The 24,335-nt window shown below is 36.7% G+C and overlaps 1 protein-coding gene across 2 annotated transcripts in view; it reads right to left on the bottom strand.

Moving 5' to 3' along the window:
* The window catches only part of EDIL3 (EGF like repeats and discoidin domains 3), a 393,012-nt gene that overhangs the window by 196,418 nt on the left and 172,259 nt on the right, over nt 1-24,335 (bottom strand). For both annotated transcript variants that reach the window (XM_025437114.3, XM_025437115.3), the window contains one exon: nt 12,998-13,126. In XM_025437114.3, coding sequence (XP_025292899.1) covers nt 12,998-13,126 — 129 coding nt within the window. The remainder of the gene's footprint in view (nt 1-12,997; nt 13,127-24,335) is intronic.

Genomic DNA, 24,335 nt, shown 5'->3' with positions numbered 1-24,335 from the left:
CAGGATTTTTCCTAGATGAAATAGTGTTTTTCTCCATATTAATTTCATAAGCTATTGAAGGCATATGCTGTTTTGTAGAGCTTTTTCATTTTTTTTTGTCTTCCCTAGCACCCAAATTATGGAAGGCAGATATTAGTAGATGATACATTAATGGCAGATTGACAGATTAAAGTTTCAGTCACTTATTTATTTACTTAAATATTTATCGAGTGCCTACTATGAGTTTTTTAGGCATTGAAAAAGAGGAAAAATAAACAAATCAAGTCCTCACTCTCAGGAAGCTTACTTTCTACAGGAGAAAAAAACAGTAAGAAATAAATACACAAAAAACCACACTGGTTGGTGAGGAATTCTAAAAAATAAAGAATAAGAGAATGGACATTAGAGAGATGGTGGAGGAGGGTTTTACTGAATGCCATCTTATTCAAGCTGGCTGGAGAAAAGCACTATGAGAATTATCACTTGTAGAAAGATCTAATAAGGAAAGAAAGGGGGCAAGCTCCATGGCTATCTAGGAAAGAGAGGTTTGATAAGTAAACACAAAAGCAAAGGCCCCACACTGGAAGCAGGTTTAGCATGTTGGCAGACAGCAAGAAAAATGGTGTGACCAAAGTGGAATCAGCATGATGGACTATGGTTGGGGAGAAGGTCAGAGATGGCCAGGAGCAAAACACATCAGTCTCTTGGTTGCTATACATTAGGATTCTATTCCAAGCGAACTAGGAAACCAAGGGGGGTGGGATGTATTATACACAGAAATGCCCTAATAGGAGTTGTGTTTTAAGAGGACCATCTTGGCTGTTCTTTTGAAAATAGCCTCGAGACAAATGTAGAGATAGCACAGTCATTTGAGTATGTCATAATAGGTAATGGTGCCTTAGAGAAAGACTGGAAGTATAAGAAGTGATCAGAATCTGGATATTATGTGATCACAAAGCATACAGGAGACACGGGGTATAGAAAACTCTTTTAAGGAGTGTCACTGAAAAGGAGACAACTGGAATAACAGCACTGACATGTTTTCATTCTCTCTACTCTCTCTCTCTCCTCCCTTCCCTTCCTTGTTTCCTCTCTCTCACCCAGCTATTAGGATGACATACATTCTTGTTTACAAGTTTTGTTTTGTTTTGTTTTTACGTTGGGATATCTAGTGTTCCCATCCTCTCTGGAACAAAATTCACTCAGATAAAATCAGTATTTATTTTAGTTTTTAGTCCCAATTTATTTTACCACAATTAAAGAAAAAGCACTTTGAAAACCAATCATGTTTATGAATACATAGAACTTCTAATTGTATATGACACCGTATATATTAAATTGCCTGGATATTGCCAATCTAAGAGTAGGCAAAGGGACAAGTTATTTCCATCACACATGAGGAAACCAAGGCTAAGCAGAATCATTAGTTCAAGTTGATATGACTTATTAACAACACACAAGGAATCAAAGTTTGGGTCTCTTTTACAGTGAAGTTCTCAACCTGCCTTATGCCTTCCTTATTTAAATAAACTATATTCATTTTATTTGGAGTCAGAAACAATCCCTTTACTTATCACTAAAAAAACCTCTTTTCATATGGCTCAGGGGAAGAATTCACATGTAGAAATGTTCTAGTTAAAGATATATCTTATAAAATGATTAAAACTTCCTGAATATACAAGGGTATTTCAAAAGTATATATTGCCTTAAATTTTTTTAGACTTTCGGCTATGGCATGATTGTAAAATCAATTAGGAATTGTGAAAGCAAAATCAATTGAGATACATTTTAAAGGCTGATGTTGGTAAACATCCTCTCGATGCAATTGTGATTTCCGGATTCCTCAAAGATGTCCTCTTTTTCAAAATCATTATTGTACTTTAGTATGTAATTACATTAGTGATTATTTAATTTTTTTAAATTATTTATTTATTCCTGAGAGACACAGAGAGAGCGAGAGAGGCAGAGACACAGGCAGAGAGAAGCAGGCTCCATGCAGGGAGCCCGACATGGGACTGGATCCTGGGTCCTGGGCCAAAGGTGGTGCCAAACCGCTGAGCCACCGGGGCTGCCCCCAGTGATGATTTACATATCACTTCTATTATGTTTTCTTTAGAATATACTGAATATACTGTATTCTACGATTATGATTTAGCTAATTTGAAATATAAAGTAAAATACATTTAAAGACAGTTAATCTTATGGGTCCTTTAAAAATAACAAAAATTGGAAATTTAATATCTTAAGTACCATATATGTTAAAGGCATTGATTATATATGTACATGTGCTTGTATTACACATCTTTTGTATCTTTAAAAGTTTAGAGTCTACATTTATAATGCTGTTAAAAGCTAGAACAAATGTCAATAACAAGGCATACTGCAAATTATAACACTGTATTATTATTTTTTTAAAGATTTATTTATTTATTTGAGGGGAGAGGGGCACAGGGAGATGGAGAGAGAATCTCCAGCAGACTCCCCACTGAGTGCAGAGCCCCACACAGGGCTCAATCTCAAGACCCACAAGACCATGACTTGAGGGGAAACCAAGAGTCGGATGCTGAACTCACTGAGCCACCCAGGTGCCCCAAAATTATAACAATGTATTATTATACTGCCCTTGTCTATGGAAAAAAGTTTTTTTTCCCTAAAGTTTTAGTAACAATGTTACTAAATTTCCTTACCAAAAATGAAATACTTATGATCCCAGTGGAATCCACTCCAAACTATTTTCCAAATCTGAAACTCTGTTCAGCTCTTCCTAAGTCCTTGCTACCACCTCAGTAACATCATCATCTCCCAGGTGGTTCAGGTGTTCTGCTCTTGACCCCAACACAGCTTGCTCCTCATCACCAGTCAGAGGCATTCTCCAAACAGAAGATAGTTAGTGTGCTTTCTCTTGCTCTTCACCCCTGAGGTGCCCTTCCACAATTACAATAAAATAAAAAGTCCATTCTACATCTTATAGGGCCCTACATGATCTGACTCTTGACTACCACTCAGACTTCTTTTCCATGCCTCTCTTCATTATTCACCATACTCCAAGCACACAGCCCCCTTACAACTCTAGCATTGGCTGTGCCCTCTGTTGGCTTGCCCCCTGCCTTAATTTACAGTCTCTGCTCAAATGTCAGTTGCTGGGAGAAAATTTCCTTGGCCATGCCTAAAATAGAACTCAAACACCTCTGCTCTTTATCTTTATCCTTATAACATATATCAATACTTGATATTGCATAACACTATGTTATCTTTTTTAATTCAGATTTTTGTTGAGATCATTTTAGATTCACATGCATTTGTAAAAAAATGATATAAAGAAACCCCATGTACACTTTACCCAGTTCCTCTCAATGGTTAACATTTTGCAAAACCTTAATATAAAAGCACAACTAAAATACTGATATTACTACATCAATCTTATTCAGATTTCTCCAGTTTTACTTCTATGCATTTGTGTAAATGTAAGTAATTACACAATTTTATCACATATGTAGGTTTGCTCATCTACCATCCCAGTCAATATACTAAATAGTTCCAACACCACAAAGTTACTTCATGTCCTCTTCTTACTACGTTCAGCTACCTTTCTTCCCCTCTGACACTTGAAAACTACTAATCTGTCCTCTATTTCTAAAATCCTGTCATTTCAAAAAGTTAATATTTAATTAGAATCATCTCATATATACTCTTGGAACTGGCAGTTTTCACACAGCTGAATTCCCTGGGATTTATCTAATTATTGGATGTATCAAGAGTCCCTTCCTTTTCATTGCTGAGTAGTAAGTATGCCATGGTATGTATATACTACTGTATGCTTAATCGTTCACCTGTTACAGGGCACCTGTTACAGGGCATCTGGGTTGATTCTATTTTTGGTTATTATTTTTGGTCAATAAAGCTTCTAAGAACATCCACATATAGATTTTTGTGCGAATTTAAGTTTCAATTTCTCTGGGATAAATGCCCAAGAGGATAATTGCTGGGACATATGGTAAATGCATGCATCATGGTTTTTATTACCCATTTTCCCAACAGGATGGAAGTTCTAGGATACCAGGGACTTGGTTATTTTGGATCAGTGCTGTTTCCCAGTGTCCAGAACAGTGCTTGGCATAGATCAAGGAGTTAACATATATATCTGTTGGCTGAGTAGACTTCAGAGCCTTATGGAGCCAATGTACACAGATGCTATTGCTTTTATAACTGATAAAAATTAAATGAATCTGCAAAAAGGCTCCCTGGGAAAAATGGTTGTGATAAGAGTAAGAGAGGTGTGGCCTCTGAGGTGTCAGTTTGAGCCCTAAATGGAAGAACAGTTAGGCTGAGCAGCTGTGTGTATAAAGGGATGTGTGAAGCTCCGAAAAAGTCACATGACTTTCCAGCCCCAGGGATCACAGTAGAACCCAATGTCATTAAAATAGCCCCAGATCATGTGCAGTTTCAGTTGCCTGGATGGCTACCAGCAGAGGACAGAGTGGCCTACTCCTTAGCAGTATTTTAAAGATCTAACCAGCAACAGGGTCAGGGGGCTTATATTCTTTCCTAAGCACATATTGGCACCCTGGCAAAATAGCAAGTAAGGTCCAAAAAAATGTGTCAAATGTGTAAATAAATAAATGACTTCTTCACAGGATTGGGTTAAGTTTTTAGGGGAGAATGAAGCCTTATGTGGGCCACTGGGCAGGACAATGGTAATTCACAGAACAGGAATTTGGAAATCAATGTTGTTAAGAGCACAATCTGAAAAGCTTGGGAAATTGGGATTCCATGAAAAAAAAAAGTATTTTATTTAAACTGCATTTGTTGTACAACCTCTCATTCCTGGAAATCCTTTATACAATCGTGAGTGAATCAGCCATAGAAGGTCAGGCCCATTAGTATAAATACACCACTTTCATGAGTATAACCTTCTGGCAAAATTTGTTTAACATATTTTTGTTCATAGTTTGTTTTCCTGACAATCAAATTTCTTTTAATAAGTAACAGAAAAAAAAAGAATGGTAACTAATATTAAAAGTAGCAATTTTCAAATATTTTGAGTTTGTGAATATGTGAGTTTCTAATTGGAAAAATCACAAATTGTGTCCATATTTGAACAGCGTAAATATCCATTATATATATCTTCCTTACAGTGCTCTTTGTAAGGCTCCTGCAAAGGATAAAAACACGAAAATTAAAATGCCTTGGAGCTCTGATAGATTAAGGGATAACATATTTTAAGAACAGTGAGCTAATATCTTTCTCTGGACTGATTCTTTCAATCAGTTCTTCCTATAAATCATTAGAAATGACAAAATTCAGTAAGGTTGCATGATTTATACATTTAATGTGGGAATATGTTTGTGTATCCCAAGCTCGGTTTCTCTTTAAGTATTTCTCTGCTTAGTTTCTTTAAGGCATAGTAATTCCTCACAGTATGGTTCTAGAACACTGATTCCCAGCCTTGGTTGCACATTAGAATCATCTGGGGAGATTTTAAAACTCCTAATGCCTAGACCATACCCCAGATCAATTAAATCAGTCTCTGGGGTGGGAGCTAGGCATCAGTATTTTTCATGGGTCCCCAAGTGATTCTAATGTGCAGCCATGGTTAAGAATCAGTGTTCTAGAATCATCTGCATTAGTTTCACTAGGGTGTGTATGAAGAGACTGGATCCACAATTATATGTGTTAAAGTGGGGTATCTATAAGTGAGCAAAAGAAATCTAATACTTATCTATATTCCCAGATGCACACTAAGTTTGAGAAGCTTTGGCTTGTAGAGTTAAGATGCCTAACACTGACCTATAAAGTTATCAGTGAGTAGGACAATTTTGAAAATTCAATTCACAGTCAGAAAATCTTTTGGGTTTGGAGACAAGTCTATTTTGGAAGTTTCATTAGAGGTCTTCATTTAGCTACTAGAGTTACATAGTTTGCAGGTTTCACTAATAACTCCAGGTAAAGTTTCCACACAGTTTTCAGGTAAATAATTTATTAGGGCAAACTGATCCTCCAATGGAAAGCTAAAATAAAGAGGCCATCAAGCTAAAAGTAGAAAGAGTCGTTTTTTTTTTAATTTTTTTTAATTTTTATTTATTTATGATAGTCACAGAGAGAGAGAGAGAGACATAGGCAGAGGGAGAAGCAGGCTCCATGCACCGGGAGCCCGACGTGGGATTCGATCCCGGGTCTCCAGGATCGCGCCCTGGGCCAAAGGCAGGCGCCAAATCACTGCGCCACCCAGGGATCCCAGAAAGAGTAGGTTTTAAAAATGATAATTACATATAAGAATTAAGGATGTTATGAGAGGAATTCTTATAGAAAAGCACAAAGCTATAAATTGAGCTTCCTCTTGGCCCACCACTCATTTTTTTCTTAAGAAAATTACAATTAAAATGTTTTTAGAGGAAGGAAAAAATTAAAGACCAATAGAAATCTCTGTCATATTTAAAAATATTAGCCCATTAGGGGTACTTAACCCTTTAAGATATGTAAAGTATGTTCTCAAACTTCTCATCTGATCCTAACACATATCCTGTTTAGGGAAGCAGGACAATGGATTATTAATTCTAGTTTTTATATACACATTATTTCTAGCACATAACACTGTGAAGTTCTCAGTGTTCATTAAATTGATGAATTATTGGATAAGGAAGTTGAGGCACACAACCAGTAAGTGCTAACTGACCCTTCATCCATTGATCTAGAGACAGCTGCCTCAAAAACCCTGGTATAATCCAGAATTCTTCTCTAACAGTATGCTTCTTCCAGTATGATTTGGAGAGTAAAGGCCATTCTTTAAGCCAGCTTTCCTTAGCCTGGTACACCTACAGACCATATGGATGCTTTTAACTATATCCAGGGTACAGACCAAAGATTTCAATTCAAAAGAGCGAGGTAAAAACAGAGTTTCTGTTTACTAAGCACCACTTACCAGAGAAAACATATAATTGCCAAATATATTATTAAGCCAATTAACAATAATCCTCGAAATGGCAAATATCATTGGCTGACTCTGAGAAAAGTGGGATATTTAAGTTACAAGAGAAAATGACTCATAGACCCATGCTGCATCAGCCTGGAATCTATATCTTTCTCATCCAGAATACAACTTCCTTTTTAATCCTGATCACGTGGAATTCAAGTGCTTTCATTTTTTAGTTATTGAAGCAATATTTGCCACAGATATTACAAAACATTTTCATTTCCTTGCTGTATTCAGTGCCAACGTTTATGATACAAATTAATGCCTGGTTTCAAGATGGTTATCATTATTGTCAGTATTAATGGTAAGTTTTTTAATGTTAGATTAGAATTAATACTACTCATAAAGTCATAATAAATATCTGGTGTGAGACAAAAAAATAAAAAATAAATATTTGTTGAATGTATGAATCCATTAATCAATAGGATAAAATTAAGTACACACTGGTTTGGGATACCCAGGTGGCTCGGTGGTTGAGTGTCTGCTTTGGCTCACATTGTGATCCAGGGGTCCTGGGATGGAGTTCCTGCATCAGACTCCCCACAGGGAGCTGCTCCTCCTTCTGCCTATATCTCTGCCTCTCTCTTCTCTAATGAATAAATAAATAAAAATCTTAAAAAAAGAGAACACACTGGTTTATAATAGCACAACATATTAAGAGGAAAGTTTTAGATTCTGTGTTTTGCCGGCCAACTTCTTCGGGAGAAGGGATGAGATTGTGTAGTGTCTTCAGCTAATCTGATAACGTGGGCTACTTCTTTAAACCAGTCCTTTTTGGTTCAGGAACTGATGGCACCTAGATCAGCTCTCCTTCCTTGAAGAATAAGAACCCGAAAATTTGTGCTTAAATTGTAGGCTGCCAGCTGCACATATGTAGGGAACAATGCATAGAATACTTTCAGTGGTAACATGGACAAAGAGTTCTGGGAATGAAAAAATTGTCCTCCCCTAAGGCATTATATTTGTTTCTAAGCAACAAATAAAAAATGGTTACTTCTAGCCAGCCCAAAATGCAGCTCCCAGAAGAAAATTGTATTCTTAAAAATTCCTTTCAAAGGCCTAGCCTTTAGAGAGTTTTGGTGCTCAATTCAGCTTATAATTCATATACACACACATACACACATGCACATGTATGTATATATGTGCATTGTGTGTTTCACATTATTGTATGGTGCTTTAAGAACATGTAATTCTGAATAAAAATTAATACTAATCATTATTATTCTCATAAAATTATCATCTCTGCTGCTTTCATGATCAAAAACTCACACGTAATGGCTAAAATCCAAAAAACAGACAGTAACCAGTGCTGGTGAGGATATGGAACAACTGGAACTCTCATCCATTGCTGCTAAGTATGCAAAATGGTACAACCACTGTGGAAGGCAGTTGCAGTTTCTTACTCTTAAGTGTACTCTTACCGAATGATCCAGCAATTGTACTTCTAGGTATTTACTCAAGTGTGTTGAAAACTATGTCACACACACAAAAAAAACCTGAACATGAATGTTTATAGTGGTGACAAAAATTGGAAGCAACCAAAGTGTTCTTCAATAGGTGAGTGAATAAACAAACTGTTATAGATCCATAAAATAGAATACCATTCAGTGTTTTAAGTTATCAAGACATAGGGACACCTGGGTGGCTCAATGGTTGAGCATCTGCCTTTGGCTCAGGGCGTGATCCTGGGGACCCGGGATAGAGTCTCGCATCAGGCTCCCTGCATGGAGCCTGCTTTTCCCTCTGCCTGTGCCTCTGCCCCTCTCTCTCTCTCTGTCTCTCCTGAATAAATAAATAATTAAAAAATCTATCAAGACATAAAATGACATGGAAGAACCTGAAATCTATATTGCTAAGTGAAAGAAGGTAATCTGAAAGGGCTACATATTCTATTATTCCAGCCACATACAATGTAGGATTCGAACTACATGACATTCTGGGAAAGACAAAACTGTAGATTAAAAAAAAAATCAGTGGTTGCCAGGGATTTGGCAAGGGAAGAAGGGATGACTAGGCTGAGCACAGAAGATTTTTAGGTCACTGAAACTATTTATGAGGCTACGGGAGATAGAGGATATTATGTATTTTTCAAAAACATATAGGACTGCATAATACAAAAAGTGAACCCTAATATAAACTATGGACTTTGGTTAAAAATAATGTATCAATAACATTTTATCAATTATAATAAGTATGCCTCATTAATGTGAATGTTAATAATAGGGGAACCTATGCAGGCAGGGGAGGGATAAATGGATATTCCCTGCTCAATTGCTCTGTAAACCTAAAACTATTCTAAAAACTAAAATCTATTAACTACAAAAAAATCATATTGGATAATATTAAAGCTGGCACTGCAAACATTTTTTCCCCAATTTGTAACATCGACAAAATAGTTTTAAAGTAAATCTACTAATTATGTATTTACCACTCCTGTACCATGAAACTTAAAATGCTTTAAGTATTTAGTTATATATCAAAAGATATTTAATTCACATTCTGCTATACAGAACTAAATTAATACCATCCTATATATGGATGTCTGAAGAATTTTTTTCAATCCTTTTTCCAAATGAAATGTTCATGATATCGGTACATTTCTCATTTTCATTGATTTTCAATATAGTTTTGATTTGCAAAAACCATAATAAATATTTTCCCTGTAATGTATTGTTATGTAACTGAAGGCTGATTACTTTCAGCTACTGAAAGCCTTGTGCAATATTTCTCAAACTTCAGCATGTGTGTGGGAGTCTACTGGGGATCATTTTGAAAAAAAAAAAAAAAAAAAAAAAAAAAAAAAACCCTGATTCTGATTTAGCTAGTGTGAGGTGGTACTGATAATCTACATTTCTAACAAGCTTCCAGGCAATGCTGATGTATGACCCCACACTTCGAGCAGCAAGGTTCTAGAGCATATCTGGGCCATAAAACTATTACCATTGTGAAAAATAAACCCAAATGCCTAACAGTTCTCACAAGGGATTGAAGAGCTATTTAAAAAAATGTTTGTTTTTTTTTTTTGTTTTGTTTTTCATACCTGAAAAAGCTCTCAGAACTCCCAGAACTTCTAAATCTGCTTTCCCAATATATAGTCCTTTTTCAATTTCATCCATAAAGAGAAAGGCTTGATAACCTTTGTACAGTGAGTAAGCTACTCGTTTAGTCATAACACTCTCCTAGTTTGTATGAACCGAAGACCATCTATTTCTACTTCAATTCCTCGATTTATATGCCTTCAATTGCAAAAAGGTCAAACAACTGGCTCAAGGTCACTTAACCAATAACTATAAAGGTCAGGTCTAAATCCAGGTCTCTGATTCCAAATCCAGTCCTTTTCCCTTCATTCTCTGTTGTTTCTGATAATGATGCACTTCAGAGAATAGGGACTAGTTTGTTGAGACCACAAAATCCCCACTTCTGAATCAAATCTCTCAGCCTCAGGCTTCCCAGGGCAATTCCTGACATGGGTTTGTCGTCTTATGGGGAAACCAGGTGCAATAAGGAAGATAATTTTTTTTTTGTGCTTCAAATAAGCCTTGAAATTCAACAAAATTATGTCGATTAATGAGCTTATTTGAATATGGTGTAAGGTATAAGAGAAAAGACTAGGATGTTCCACCAAGAATGGTTTGTTCTATTTCTCCAAACCTGATAGTTCTCTTGAAAGAATTCGCAGCTAACCACACGTGGGAATCAGAAGCAGGTGGATACTTCCCCAGGACCCTGTCCAAAGCAACCTCCCTTATACTGGGATACTCAAATGATGACTAGATGTCTTCAGTGGGACTTCTAAACTATTAATGATAATGGAAACTAAATGTTTCTTCACAATATGAAGAAAACAAGGCCCAGAAATGTGAAAATAATTGTTGTGCCATTGTACAGATATTATTAATTGGAACTCAGATTTGGAATTTCTCAACTTCTGGTTTAAGGATTAGCCCCAACTTCGCACGGACATCAGCAGTAGGTTAGGGTAAGAGAGGTAATAATTATAAACATTTAAGTGACATAAGGATCTACACATGCCTTCTAAATACTCTCCTTCTCAGGATTTCTAACAGTAAGAATCTTTGTCTCTTTGTATACTCTTACCCTCTCCCTCCCAGAGCCCTGCAGCATAGAAAAGAAAAAGTTAGGATGATCTGACTTTGGGAGAAATTCCTACCTCAGAATATTGTACAGCATCTCATTATGAAAATTCTGTTTTCATTTCAAGAGGGGATTTCTCTGCAAATGTGTGTGTGTGTGTGTGTGTGTGTGTGGTGTGCGCGTGCGTGTTTACTGGATGCAAGTGGCTCTGAATTAAGGTGTTCAACTGAGTGGTCAGACTGTCTTCCTCTGGGCACCGCTGTGATACAATATCACAAAGATTTGCAAATATGTAAGGTTGGAAATATTCTCTTCAGGGATTAAGTGAATGTCCAGGAAGCCAAGATTTTGGGCTCCCATGTCTATCTGCCTGAGGATGTTCTGAGGTGTTCGTGTGTGAAGCCTGAGCAGTGATGCTACAATGAGGGAGAATCAGCCTTGGTAACTCTAGCCCCAGTATGAGAAAAATCAGTAGCCCCTCAGTTCCTTGTGGGTGAACTGAGCCCTAGAGGTAATCACAACGGCTTAGCTGCCTGTTGTAAGGAACACAAATGCCACTGTACTATATAACAGACTTGTACGGACATTTTACCAAGTCCTAGCTACAGCAAGTCTCCAGCAAGTACATTATGCTCCCATCCTCTCAGAGCCAGGAGGTATCTTATGTTTTTTTGCTGGTGGTTGGAAATGGCATTCTTGCTGACACATCCAGTTTTGCCTTTACTCATTCATGACACTATGGTCTTAACCATCATTCCAGTATTTAGAGTTCATATATTCATTCTTCCTACCACGTGCCATTCCTCTGTTCCCTTCCTTCTGATCAAAATCCTCTCCCTTCTTCAAGACCCAATTCACGGGACGCCTGGGTGGCTCAGCGGTTGGGCACCTACCTTCAGCTCAGGTCGTGATCCAGGGATCTGGAATCTAGTCCCGCATCGGGCTCCCTATGGGGAGCCTGCTTCTCACTCTGCCTATGTCTCTGCCTCTCTCTTCTCTCAGTCTGTGTCTCCCATGAATAAATAAATAAATCTTAAAAAAAAAAAAGATCCGGGGATCCCTGGGTGGCGCAGCGGTTTGGCGCCTACCTTTGGCCCAGGGCGTGATCCTGGAGACCCGGGATCGAATCCCACGTCGGGCTCCCGGTGCATGGAGCCTGCTTCTCCCTCTGCCTGTGTCTCTGCCTCTCTCTCCCTCTCTCTGTGTGACTATCATAAATAAATAAAACTTAAAAAAAAAAAAAAAAGATCCAACTCACATGTGTCCGCCTCTGTAAGAGCCCACCCTGACAGCACACTGGCCATGGTAGCCTCCCTGCTTGCCTCAACCTCTACAGCAGTTAAGTACTCCCTCATCACTCAGTTGGCATTTATGTTGAGCCATATTTCTAAGAAGACAGCATCACAAGCAGACCTATTTTATTTAACTTCCCAGGATAAATAAGAATGGGGATGAAAGATAGAAGCGCAGATAACATATTTGTTGAACTTTCAAAGATTTTCACAATAAAAATGCCAACATGTAAGAAGGAGGAAACTGGCTTATAGATAGGGCTGGGTGGGCAATTTTCTTTTCTTTTATATCTCTGAACCTAATCAACAGAATAATGTCTGAGTAACTTGGAGAATATAGCTGCAGGACAAGTATGAAAGAAAGAGGCAGATACCAGTTTAAAATAAAAGGCAACATTTTGCAAGTATGGCTGGAAAATAATGAAAAAGAGCCAACACAAAACTACTAGCTCCATGCACCACTAGGAGAATTGAGACACAGTCCAAGAGTCCTCACTGGAAGATGACGTGTATTCAGTGGGAGAGAAGCAGCAGCATTAGCCAACTCTCACGATCCTCTGCTGCTGGAAGCTTCTATCAGTCTGCTACCAACAAGAATGATAATGACTTGTATACTTTGCAATCAATAATAATAAAAGCACAACGACTGTGGATGACTTACTGTGCTGACAGTGAATCCCATTAAATCCTCGAGGACATTTACAAACGTAACCTATGAATGTGTCCCCTCGGTACGCTTCACTTATTTCACAGGTTCCTCCATTATGGCATGGATTAGGAACGCAGGGACCTGAAAGACAAGAAAAACTGCTGCATAATGCATATGCTTAAAAAGAGATCCTGGGCCAACATTTTGCAATTAACAATTTTATAGAGAAAATCGTTCTGGGTATTACTGGTATAGGAAGTGGAGGAGTCGTGTTGGGCTCTGAGACTAACGGCCTGGGTTTGAAGCCTGGCTTCACAACTTTCTAACCCTGTGGTCTTGGAGGATTTATTTAACTTCTCTGTGCCTCTATTTCATCTTCTTTTAAATATCAGTATTAATAGGATCTATCTCAAAGGGTGATGATACAGACGAAAAGAATCCATATATATAAAATACCCAGAAGAGTGTCTGAAAGATATTAAGCAGTCTAATAATAATAATAATAATAATAATAATAACACTGAGTAAAATACTCATTTTAAGTTCTCCAAATTGTAAAATATATTCTACATGTTTAAAGAGTAATACTGAATGGCAATTTCTGGAGTTATCAACACTGAAGAGCTTTTATAAACATGCTGCTAAAAATAGCATCAACTTGCAAATGACTGTAACCACACAGTCCAAAGGAAGTGGATACCTGGTTGCAATAGTTTTATTGACTATTTATGAATTTGTGGTGGGGTATAATTCCATGAACCACAATTTTGCCTGTCTATAAGAGGTAGCTCACCAAAAGTTACAAACATGGTGAAAAGGGGCTCATAGTTTTTTTTTTTTTTTTAAAGATTTATTTATTTTAGAGAGAGAGCAAACACATGTGTGCAAGGAGGGAGAGGGGCAAAGGGAGACAGAGAGAGAGAATCTCAAGTTGACTCCCTGCTAAGGGTGAAGCCTGACACAGGGGCTGATCCCAGGACCCTGAGATCATGGCCTGAGCTGAAATCCAGAGTCGCCTGCTTAAGCAGCTGAGCCACCCAGGCACACCAGGCTCATATCATTTTTAAGCTAAGCATTTTAAGCATTTTAAGCTTTAAGCATTTTAAGAAAGTCACTTCACCAGACTGAAGTACCTGTGTCAGCCAGTGGAGGTGTAGTGCCTAATCCTGGAGAAGACTAACTGTTAGCACTATGGGGGTATAGTTCTGCCTAACTCAGGAATCCTCTAATGCACATTCTTTACTCTGTGGTGCCCTGTTGGATATGGCTGAGATTTTTCTCAAAGGGCATGACAGTGCAAGGCTCTTTCTATACCATCTGCCTTCCTTCCTTTTCTCTTTTTGGAAGGTAATAGGTTTATGACACAGTCTGAAGGCTCAACCTACCCTACTCTTGCTTCTTCCCTTTGTCCATCACAGACATTTCCACCAATCAGTCTTTTGCACCTCTAATTCTTACAGTCTTACACGTGGCTTACAGCTGGCTGACTGACAGTTGGCTTCTTTGGAGGATGCTAATTGACTCAGGACACAATCCAGCCTGGACACTGTGATGAAGGGAGGAGAGTAGTTGAAGGAAGAAAAAACTCTCCCTGGAAGATGAAGAAATGCCAAGGAAACATATATAGTATTCTTTAATTTTGTCTTTTTAAATTTTGTTTAACTGAAGAGACTAGGACAGATTTATGAGTGAAGGAAAAGCTGCTGAAGAGAAAATTAAGATGTGCATATTAGAAAAGAAAAAGAAGTAATTAAACTGTCTCACTTTGTATGAAAAGGTCAATGCCTGAGTCCTGGAGGAAGATTAGTCAAGAAAAGAAGCAAATGGTTTCAGCAGAGAGTAGGGGGGCAGTAATAGGGGTGGGCACAAGAATACTGACAACTTGAAGCAACTGGGTGGGAGCTCCACCAGGCAAGGCTGTAAGAAGAGTACAATGGTGAACGGCTCCTCAAGCACTGGTCAAAACCATTTAAAAGATTTAAAGAGAGAAAAGGAAAAAAAAAATAAAGAGAGAAAAGGAATTCATCATCATCACTTTGAGCGGTACAATGGAACATCAATGACAGAAAGCACTTGGGGGTTGGGCAAAATTGTCTTGCATTGAGGCGAGACTTTAAATTTTCATTCCTTTCTCCAGCAACTGTCTTTGAAACTCAGTTTCTTCCAGTTTAAAATTTCATGGAATTCAACAGCTGTGGAATCTAATAAGAATATGCATGAAATAGAAAACAATATGGAAACTCTATATTGTCTGGACCTTGTTGATAGGTTTTAACTTTCAAAAAGTGAAAAGAAAGTAGTATAACTGATTTTTCTCCAGACACTTCCATGTCAATTAAAAACAATGCATTGATTTAAGTAGGCAGTTTTGTGCTGTGCAGTATATACATTAATGAAACTAATCAACACTTGCCCTAAAGGCAGTACAGGAACAATGTTTAGGACAGGAAGAAGGTGCAACACCAATGATCAGTTTCGTGGCAATTTGAATAAGGCTTCGTCTATTACTAGAAGATGCAAAGCATGCCACAGAACTTATCTATCCTTTTCTTTCTAAGTTTCTACTTCTTTCCTCCTCCAAATTAACTCACATTTGATGGTGCCTTACAATTTACAAATTCTTTTCACATAAATGATCTCATTTATTTCTCACAGCAATTCCATGAGGTCATTGTCATTGCCATTAGCCTTTACATTTAAAAAAGAAGGAAGGCAAAAATATTAGATAATGTTTCTCAAATGAACATCCACCAGTAATGCATTTAAAAAGGTCTCAAATTAAGAGTCTGTGATTCCCAAACCTACATTTTTTAGAGACTGAAAAGTTGGGGAGGGGAGAATGAAATAAAAGTGATATTAGTTTTGATTCATGAGTTCACTTCAAAGTAATGACAGGCTTTTTAGTATGTGATAAGTAATACTCATGTATATAACTGTTAGAGAAAAAATATATATAAGTAATTAATTACACTTAAAGAATCATGTAAGTTTAAACAAATAAGGAGCTTTGGAGATCATCTAATCCAATCTTTCAATTTTGCAGATGAGGGAACAAAGCCTAATATGAATTCATTCAGTGATTTCTCAAACAAAATAAAACAAAAAAACAAAGACAACAGCAACAACAAAAAGCCCCCTAATATAAGAAAAATTGGGTTTAAGAATTTGTGTCTAGGAGGAAAATGCTATTAGAACCAAAAATGATTACACTATTTTTGCTCCTTCAAAAGTGATGTAATTTGTATCAGAGAGGAAATAAATATTTTCTATGCTCTCTGCCTCTTACAAAGCTGGGTGAGGGAGGGATTTAAAAAAAATGACTGAAACATCAAGGCCTCTGTCAGTTCTTAGGAGCAGTTGAAGCCACCACTCTAGGAAAGGTGATCAATGGAAGGAACAAAGGGTGACTAAGATCCTGGAAGAGAAAACTCCATTTACTCAAGCCCAATGATAAGTAGAATTTGGTTTGAAGCTGAGGATGAACTAATGGCTCTGCATAATAAAGGGGGAGAACTTAGGAATGGATAGAGAAAACCCAGGGGAGGAGACCCCCAAAACAGAGCTAGAAATGGACTTGAGGGACAGAGTGAGGTCAAGTAGTATGCTGCGAAACCGTAACAGGTGAAGAAAAGTAGCTGGAAAGAAATACTGGTATCCAAGATTCAGGTTTAAGTTGTTAGCACAGCTGCTGTGTGAACGGTCTCTGCTGGAGCATCCAGATCTACACTCAAGTTGGCTAGACATACAGACCTGTGTGTGGTGTTTGGGGAAATCAAGGGGAAAGGGCCATGTCATTCATCTGGCTCATACTGGCAAAAAGGAAGAAGTCCTATAGCACACGAAGCCCAAGGGATTCAAGAATCCAGTGGATATAGGAATCTGAAGACAGAGCTGACAGGGGTATCTAAAGTCCAAGACACTCTAGATATTTCCTGAGGGCATAGGTGAAGCCTGTCCAGCAATCTTGGTGCAGCCTCTGGGATTCCCAAAAGATACGAGCCAGAGCACTGGAGCTGATTTTATTTACAACCCAAAGAACATCATGACCTCAGCTGACATCTGAGTCTCAAAAAAAGATTACCTGTTAACAGAGGTTGTGACTGCTGTTATTTTTCCTATCCTAAGAAATTCTAGGATTTTCATTTAAAGGGTGAGGATGAAGTAAAGCAAATAGGGCGAGGATTTAACCTTTCTAGAGTGCTTCATATGCTAAGCAATATGAAGTATACATAGTATTCTTTATAATTCTCTGTAAGAATATATCTTTGTTTCAGAGGCAAGAAAATAGGCTTGCTCACAGGGGTTCAGTAACATGCCTAACCAGAAAAGGCAAGATTTTAACACACTCTGCCTGACTCCAAATCTATGCACTTTCCATTAAGCCACGTTCTTTGCCATGTTGAAGATCTGTACTTTATATGTTTATCTTGACAGATGCAAACAGAATTGGCATGAATTCACTAAGCATGTTCTACAAATAATGCAGGACTCCAAAGCCTTCCTAAATGGAAATATTTCAGAATATTTTCAGCAAATGGGTCAAGGTGTTTAGATATTATGAATATAGAGTGTTACAGGACGCCTCAGTGGCTCAGCGGTTTGGCGCCTGCCTTCGGCCCAGGGCATGATCCTGGAGACCCAGGATTGAGTCCTGTGTCGGGCTCCCTGCGTGGAACCTGCTTCCCCCTCTGCCTGTGTCTCTGCCTCTCTCTTTCTCTGTATCTCTCATTAATAAATAAAATCTTTAAAAAATAATATAGTGTTAGGCTCTATTATACTAACAGTGCTCCACTCAGCTATATTTGAAATCAACTGTCAAACATGAGTATTTCCCAATATGATTTTGTAATCACATATTTTGTATGTATATACTCTTGTTTGCACTATGACGATAAGAAAGAAAGTGACCATGCCCAACATAGAGGTTTCGTTTGTTTGTCCCTAATAATCATACTGGGAAATTCATACTGTATGCTTTGTACAGACTCTTTTGGAGTACTCATGATAGAGCACTGAAATGGGTGGTTACCTATCCCTTTTCCCCAACAGACCATAAATTCGCTGTGGGAGGAGTCATGGGCTGCACTTATTAGGTGCTTGATACATTCTGAATAAACAAGGGTATGGCAAGATAAGTGATGACCATCTTTTCCCTAACCTCGTTCAAACTGAAGTTTATAAGATATCAATATCTTTTGTCTTTTTAATTGGTAATTTATTAAGATACTTTCTGTAACTTCTACACCTTTCAAGGTTCAGCTTCTTTAAATTTATAATTTAATTCCAATATTTTTTGTTTCTAATATTTAAGCTTCAAGAGTATTACATCTGTAAAGTATTACAATAGTGAATAACAGATCATTAGAATGTAAACTTTTGCATAATAATTCCATGTATCTTAATTCTTTGGCAAATAAAGAATCAAGAGAAATGCAACATTGAATAATCTCATTAATGCTGTGTTGGTCTCCTAATTTACCAATTTCTGTGTAAATAAAGACATTCACCTAAAGCATTAGCAAGATGAAGTAATTAGAGTACATGAGTTAGTACATAAAGGTAATGAAATAAATGCAGCCCCAGGTCTTAACTCACATAGTAGTTTTGTAGTTGAATATTAAAGAGTGACAAAAATATATATCAAGAGTTGCCAGGTGTCTTTCTCCAAGTGGTAAGTGGACTAAACATGTCAGAATTAGAGATCTCAGGAAACCCCTTTCTGCTTTTGTGTTTTCCCTCATCCAATAATCTCATCTATTTTGATGCTGAAAATAAATGTTTTTTTAAGTGTTGGCACACTGATAAAGAATAACCATCACCTACAGCAGATATTATTGCTTGTACTATGATGCTAAGAAAAACACTGGCCCTGACCTTGGACAACATAGAGCATTTTGTGGGTTTTCTGGTTGTTGTAATTTCAGGTTAAAAAACATTTATTCATTAGGCAACTATTATGTGCTGAGTACTCTACTAGTAATTTGGATAAATACTTTCAATGGACTTGGAATTATCAGCAGCTGGAAAAGTAAGCTCACAATACAAGAAAATATTCAGCCATCCAGTTTATATACCTCACTTTTTAAGGGTAATTTTAACATTTATCCTTTATTCCAATATAACATACTCAGTATATACATACATGTGTATGTGTGTGTATATATACACACACTATATATATATTTATATAGCATATATATATATATATATATAGTATATATAGTATAATAATTTAACGGTTCCTGGAAATTTAATTCTAGGATTTCCTTAGTGAAATCATATTAACAAATGTTTGCAATATGGACACATTTTTCACTTTTACTGCCAATTTTTTGGTATATTTAGGGCAACTCATATCTTTTCTGCAACATGTAAATATATATGTAAATATATATATATACACACATATATATACACACACAGATATGACTTATACACAGCTTTGGAAACAATTTTATAGCAGAGTAAAATATTAATTTTAAAACAAATGACAATTATTCAACTGCTTAGAGCTTGTAAGAACAAAAATAAGACAAAGGTGATTTTAATTCCTTTAAAGTGGAAATTCCTTTCCACTTTAAAAGTCTCTTTTATTCTTATTTATTTTTATTTTTTAAGATTTTATTTATTTATTCATGAAAGACAGAGAGAGAGAGAGAAGAGAGAGGCAGAGACACAGGCAGAGGGAGAAGCAGGCTCCTCACAGGGATCACACCCTGAGCCTAAGGCAAAGCTCAACCGCTGAGCCTTCTAGGTGTCCCTAAAAGTCTCTTTAAAACGTTTGTTTCTCTTTGTATAACAGATACAGAATAGTGATTACAAGATTCAGTTCTGATTAGTATTTATAAAAATCCAAATCATCTGATTAGACAATAGCTCTTGGTAATACTATTTTCAGCAATAAAAGTATAAGTGGACTTTAAAGGTACAAGAGGCTTCAGGGAGTTTTAAAATCAATAATACTATAATACTTTTGTAGGTAATCTTTAAGTAGCTCCTAACACAATGGGGACAGTATATGATCAATATTAATGAACAACTGGATTCAACAGCATGCTTTCCAAGCATTTTTATGCAAGCTCATATAAGTATGTCAACATGATTAATTGCTCACAAAAGTATTGGATCTATATAGTTTGTACTTTTCTGCATCTACCTTCTCGAAATTCCAACAGTAGAGAGTTGAAGTCATTTCCATATGTGTAACATGGTTAGCTTTTCACACATTCAGCGACTATGCCCCAAATCATGAATTCCTTATAGTGTGTAAAGCAGATTATTAGGAAATAAAAAGGTTAATCTTCTCCTGTGATTACATGTAGACAGGCTTGGCCAATTTTACAAATTATTCCCTCAAAACACTGGCACTTGGATATTAAAAATAAATGTACATTTTAGATTCTGTAATAAGTAAATGCCAATCCAGGAACTGCAAGAGCACAGTTTCACTAGCTGTTCTTGCAGTGCAGTGAAATAGGAATAGTTATTACCCAAAAGTTCACTTCAAAGTCTGGTTTTAAAAACACATTAAAGTTCTCTTATCATATTGTTGTTTTTACATTTAATAAGGTTTGAACGTTTTGGCAGTTGCCATTTTGAGCCATTACTATTCTATTTTAAAACTAGTTTGAAAAAAGGAGGAATTATTCTGTGAACGTTGACATGACTGATGCTTCCAAACCATTTTTTACCCTTGTTATTTCTTTTTCTCCTCCTCCTCTCTCTTTGAAATATAAAGGATAAATTCAGCTATTTATTTATTTATTTATTTTATTATTTATTTATTTTTAATTCAGCTATTTAAGGAAAAAAATATCTATGGGCATTTTATACATATAGAGATGAGTAAACTATTTTTTAAAAACCCCTAAAGCATTTCATTTTAGAGAATGTGCAAATTTAACAAATTGTTCTTTAAATATAAAAATATTTGAATATTGAAAATTGAAATCTGAGGCTAGACAGAGTTTTGTTTGTTTGTTTCTAAACACCTACAGATAAACTGTTGCCTCAAGAATTAATGATGGACTGTTTATATATAAGAGTCCACAGGAAAGCACTGCGATACCTAGTGGCTAAAGAAGTGTCTGTAGAATCCCTACGTAACAAATGACTGCAAAATGGGTGGCTTCAAACAGCAGAAATTTATTCTCTCAAAGTTCTGTAAGCTAGAAGCCTGAACCAGGTGCCCAGATGGCCACACTCCCTCTGAAGGATCAAGGGAAAAATCTGTCCTTGTCTCTCCCAGCCTCTGGAGGCTCCTACATTCCTTGGCTTATAGCAGCATAACTCCAAAATCTGTTTTTAATCTCATGCCTTTTTCCCTGTGTTCTGTGTGTTCTCTCCTCTTCTTAAAAGGGCAACAGTTATTGGCTTTAAGGCCCACTGTAGTTCAGGATGATTTAATTTCAAGATCCTTAATTACTTGTATCTGCAAAGGTCCTGTGATGAGCTGAATTTTGTTCCCCCAAAATTCATGTCGAAGCCTTAACCTCCAGTGTGTCAGGATGTGACTGTGTTTGGAAATAGGAACTTTAAAGAAGGTAAGTTAAGGTTAAACAAGGTCACATGCATAGACCCTGATCCAACCCAACTTGTCTTATAAGAGGAGGAAATTTGAACACAGGAAAAGACAGCAGTGATATGCACTTGTAGAAAAAAAGGCCATGTGAGGACAAAGCAAAAAGCTGGCTGCCTACAAACCAAGGAGAGAGGCTTCAGGAGGAGCCAAACCTGTTGACACCTTGATCTTGCACTTGGATACTTGTGAGGAAATGCATTTCTGTTGTTTAAACCACCACACTGTGGAGTTTTGTTATGGCAACCCTAGCAAACAAATATATACCCTATTTCCAAATAAGGTCACAGTCTGAGATTCCTGGTAGACATGAATTCAAACCACTATAGTCCCCAAGTGGTTGTTTTCTTACAGCAATAGAGTTAAGGAAACCAGAACCTTAATTAATTGTTAGAGTTGGCCGGCAAAGCACTCAGATTTATCAACAATTAACACCTTAGCTAAAACTAATTTTACTTGGCTCTCACCACAAGATCAAGAGAGCATTTTAAATTTGGAGCAGTGCCTAGGAAGAGTACAGAAATGGCTACTTATTTGGCATCAAGGAGGATTTGGCATATATGATAGAAGAAAGAACACAAAGAACAAATTAAGATTTCCTGGGGCTGATCTTTACCCACTTAAAACTTTTGTCTAGAGTTGGGCTTGCCAATGGCAATATTTTTTTTAGGTAGTCCATCAACATTCTGAGAAAGTCTTTATATTAATTATTTATATAAGTTCATGTTATCATTTGTGTCACAATAGTTGATATGTCATCTTTTTCCAGTAAATAAAATATCTTATCAAACACTAATATGAGTTTTATTTTTTAATTAATTAATTAATTAATTAATTAATTTTTTATTTTTATTTTTATTTTTTCGAGAGAGTGACCAGGTTGGAAGAGGAGGAAGAAAGAAGGAGAGGGAGAGAGAGAATTTCAAGCAGACTCCCAACTGAGTGCAGAGCCCATTGTGGACTGAGATCATGACCTGAGCGTAAATCAAGAGTCAGATGCTTAACTGACTGAGTCACGCAGGCATTCCATTAATACGACTTTTAAAAAATTAATTACAAACTATAGCTAAAGGATCAATCATTTTACAAAGTGGTGACTGTTGCTATTGTCACATTTTATCATGGAGCATAGCCTCTCATTCTCTCCCCTATCTGTCATGCAGTCCTGTGGAAACAACATTCCTAAACCACCACCCACATAATGGAAATTCTCAACTTGGAATGTTTTATTAAGCAAATAGAAATCTATTTCATTACTCTATAGTCATAATGCACATACATTTTTTAATTATCCAAAATATGCTATTTTGAAACACCTTTAGCTAACCAACAGTATTTGCTGATTGTGTAATTTTATCATTAATAGAGCAATACAAAGTGAACATAGACAAAAACAATGCTGCCCTTTGATTTTCATTCTAAAACAAAACTAAATCTGACATAAAATATCTCTACACTTTAGAGATAGCAGATAGAAGCTTTTTGTAAATTAATGAATGCTGAATGAAATTATAGTTATTGCTGAAGTTAGTAACATAAGACCTGGGTGTACTTAGAAATATTCAATCAACAGAATAAACACTCCTAAAATCTAAGAGAAACATAGATATCAAAATTATGGACTATTATGATAGTCAAATCAACCTTTTCTTCAGATGGCCACTAGAATAAGAATAATGATTTTCTTGTGAAAATTCCTATGAAATTTAAGAAACTATAAACGCAATCCAAGCGAACTGATAAAACTAACATTCAATAATTTTTATAAGTCCAAGGAGAAGTCTACTTTCCTTCACTAGTAACTGTAAAAAAAATCCAGCTTTGGTTACCTCTATGAAATTATAACAATTTATCTCCAATTCCTTAAAAATCCCTTTTTAACCAGGGAGCTGTTTATAAACAGAACTCTGCAAATCACTTGTTGGAGAAGCTTATCTGTCCAACTCATATGCCACGTCTTGCAAAATACAATTCAGGCTCAAGAACACACATCAGCAGGTGGTGCAAAGTGGTAACATATCATTCCAGTTTGCCATTAGCTACCTCTTCTACAGGTCAGTACAACAGGGTATAGATTAAACTACTAATTATAGTCTATAAACAAAAAACCTTAAAGTTTAAACCAAAAAGTTTAAAAATTGGATACATTTTCATCTGTAGCTCTTTCTCATTCACATTTAGCAGGTTTCAACAACTAATTTTAAGCATAAGGCCAAGTCTAATTTTCATTGTTGAATGCTGTGGCAATTTGTAAAATATCAGATTTTGGATGATCTTATAATCATAAATCAATGTCAAGAATACAAAAAATGAAACAAAACACCAAACAGGTGCACTATTTCCACAAAACTATAGCTCTTCCTCTTGAAATCTAGAATAGTGGTTTTGACTTTTGAAGGAGGTGAGAGAAGGTGGGGGAAAGGATTTCTATTTTCACTTTTGGAATCTGCCTGCTGTGACTGCCATCCTAATCATGAGGCAGCAAGATCCCTGTAGGAGAGGTTTCAGCTACACTCAAATGGGAAGGGTGCCTACTCAGACTTCACAGCTGAGAACGCTGGAAGCACAGCTGGGCATGTGAGTTACTGCTTGGACTGCCCCTTCAGGTCTCACATGTGGCTTCTTTGTGGCAAACCTGAGAAGGCATAACACAAAGCACGCATGGATTCTGGCCAGCTGGCCATCTGTTCCTTCACCCACTGTGATAATTTGGTCTTGTAGAATTTTGTTAAGTGAGCATTAAGTAATGGCCATGTCAAACAGAGTGCATAA

Source organism: Canis lupus, chromosome 3, assembly GCF_003254725.2.
Source record: "Canis lupus dingo isolate Sandy chromosome 3, ASM325472v2, whole genome shotgun sequence".
NCBI classification, from domain to species: domain Eukaryota; kingdom Metazoa; phylum Chordata; class Mammalia; order Carnivora; family Canidae; genus Canis; species Canis lupus.
This window is presented reverse-complemented; position numbering and strand designations above follow the sequence as displayed.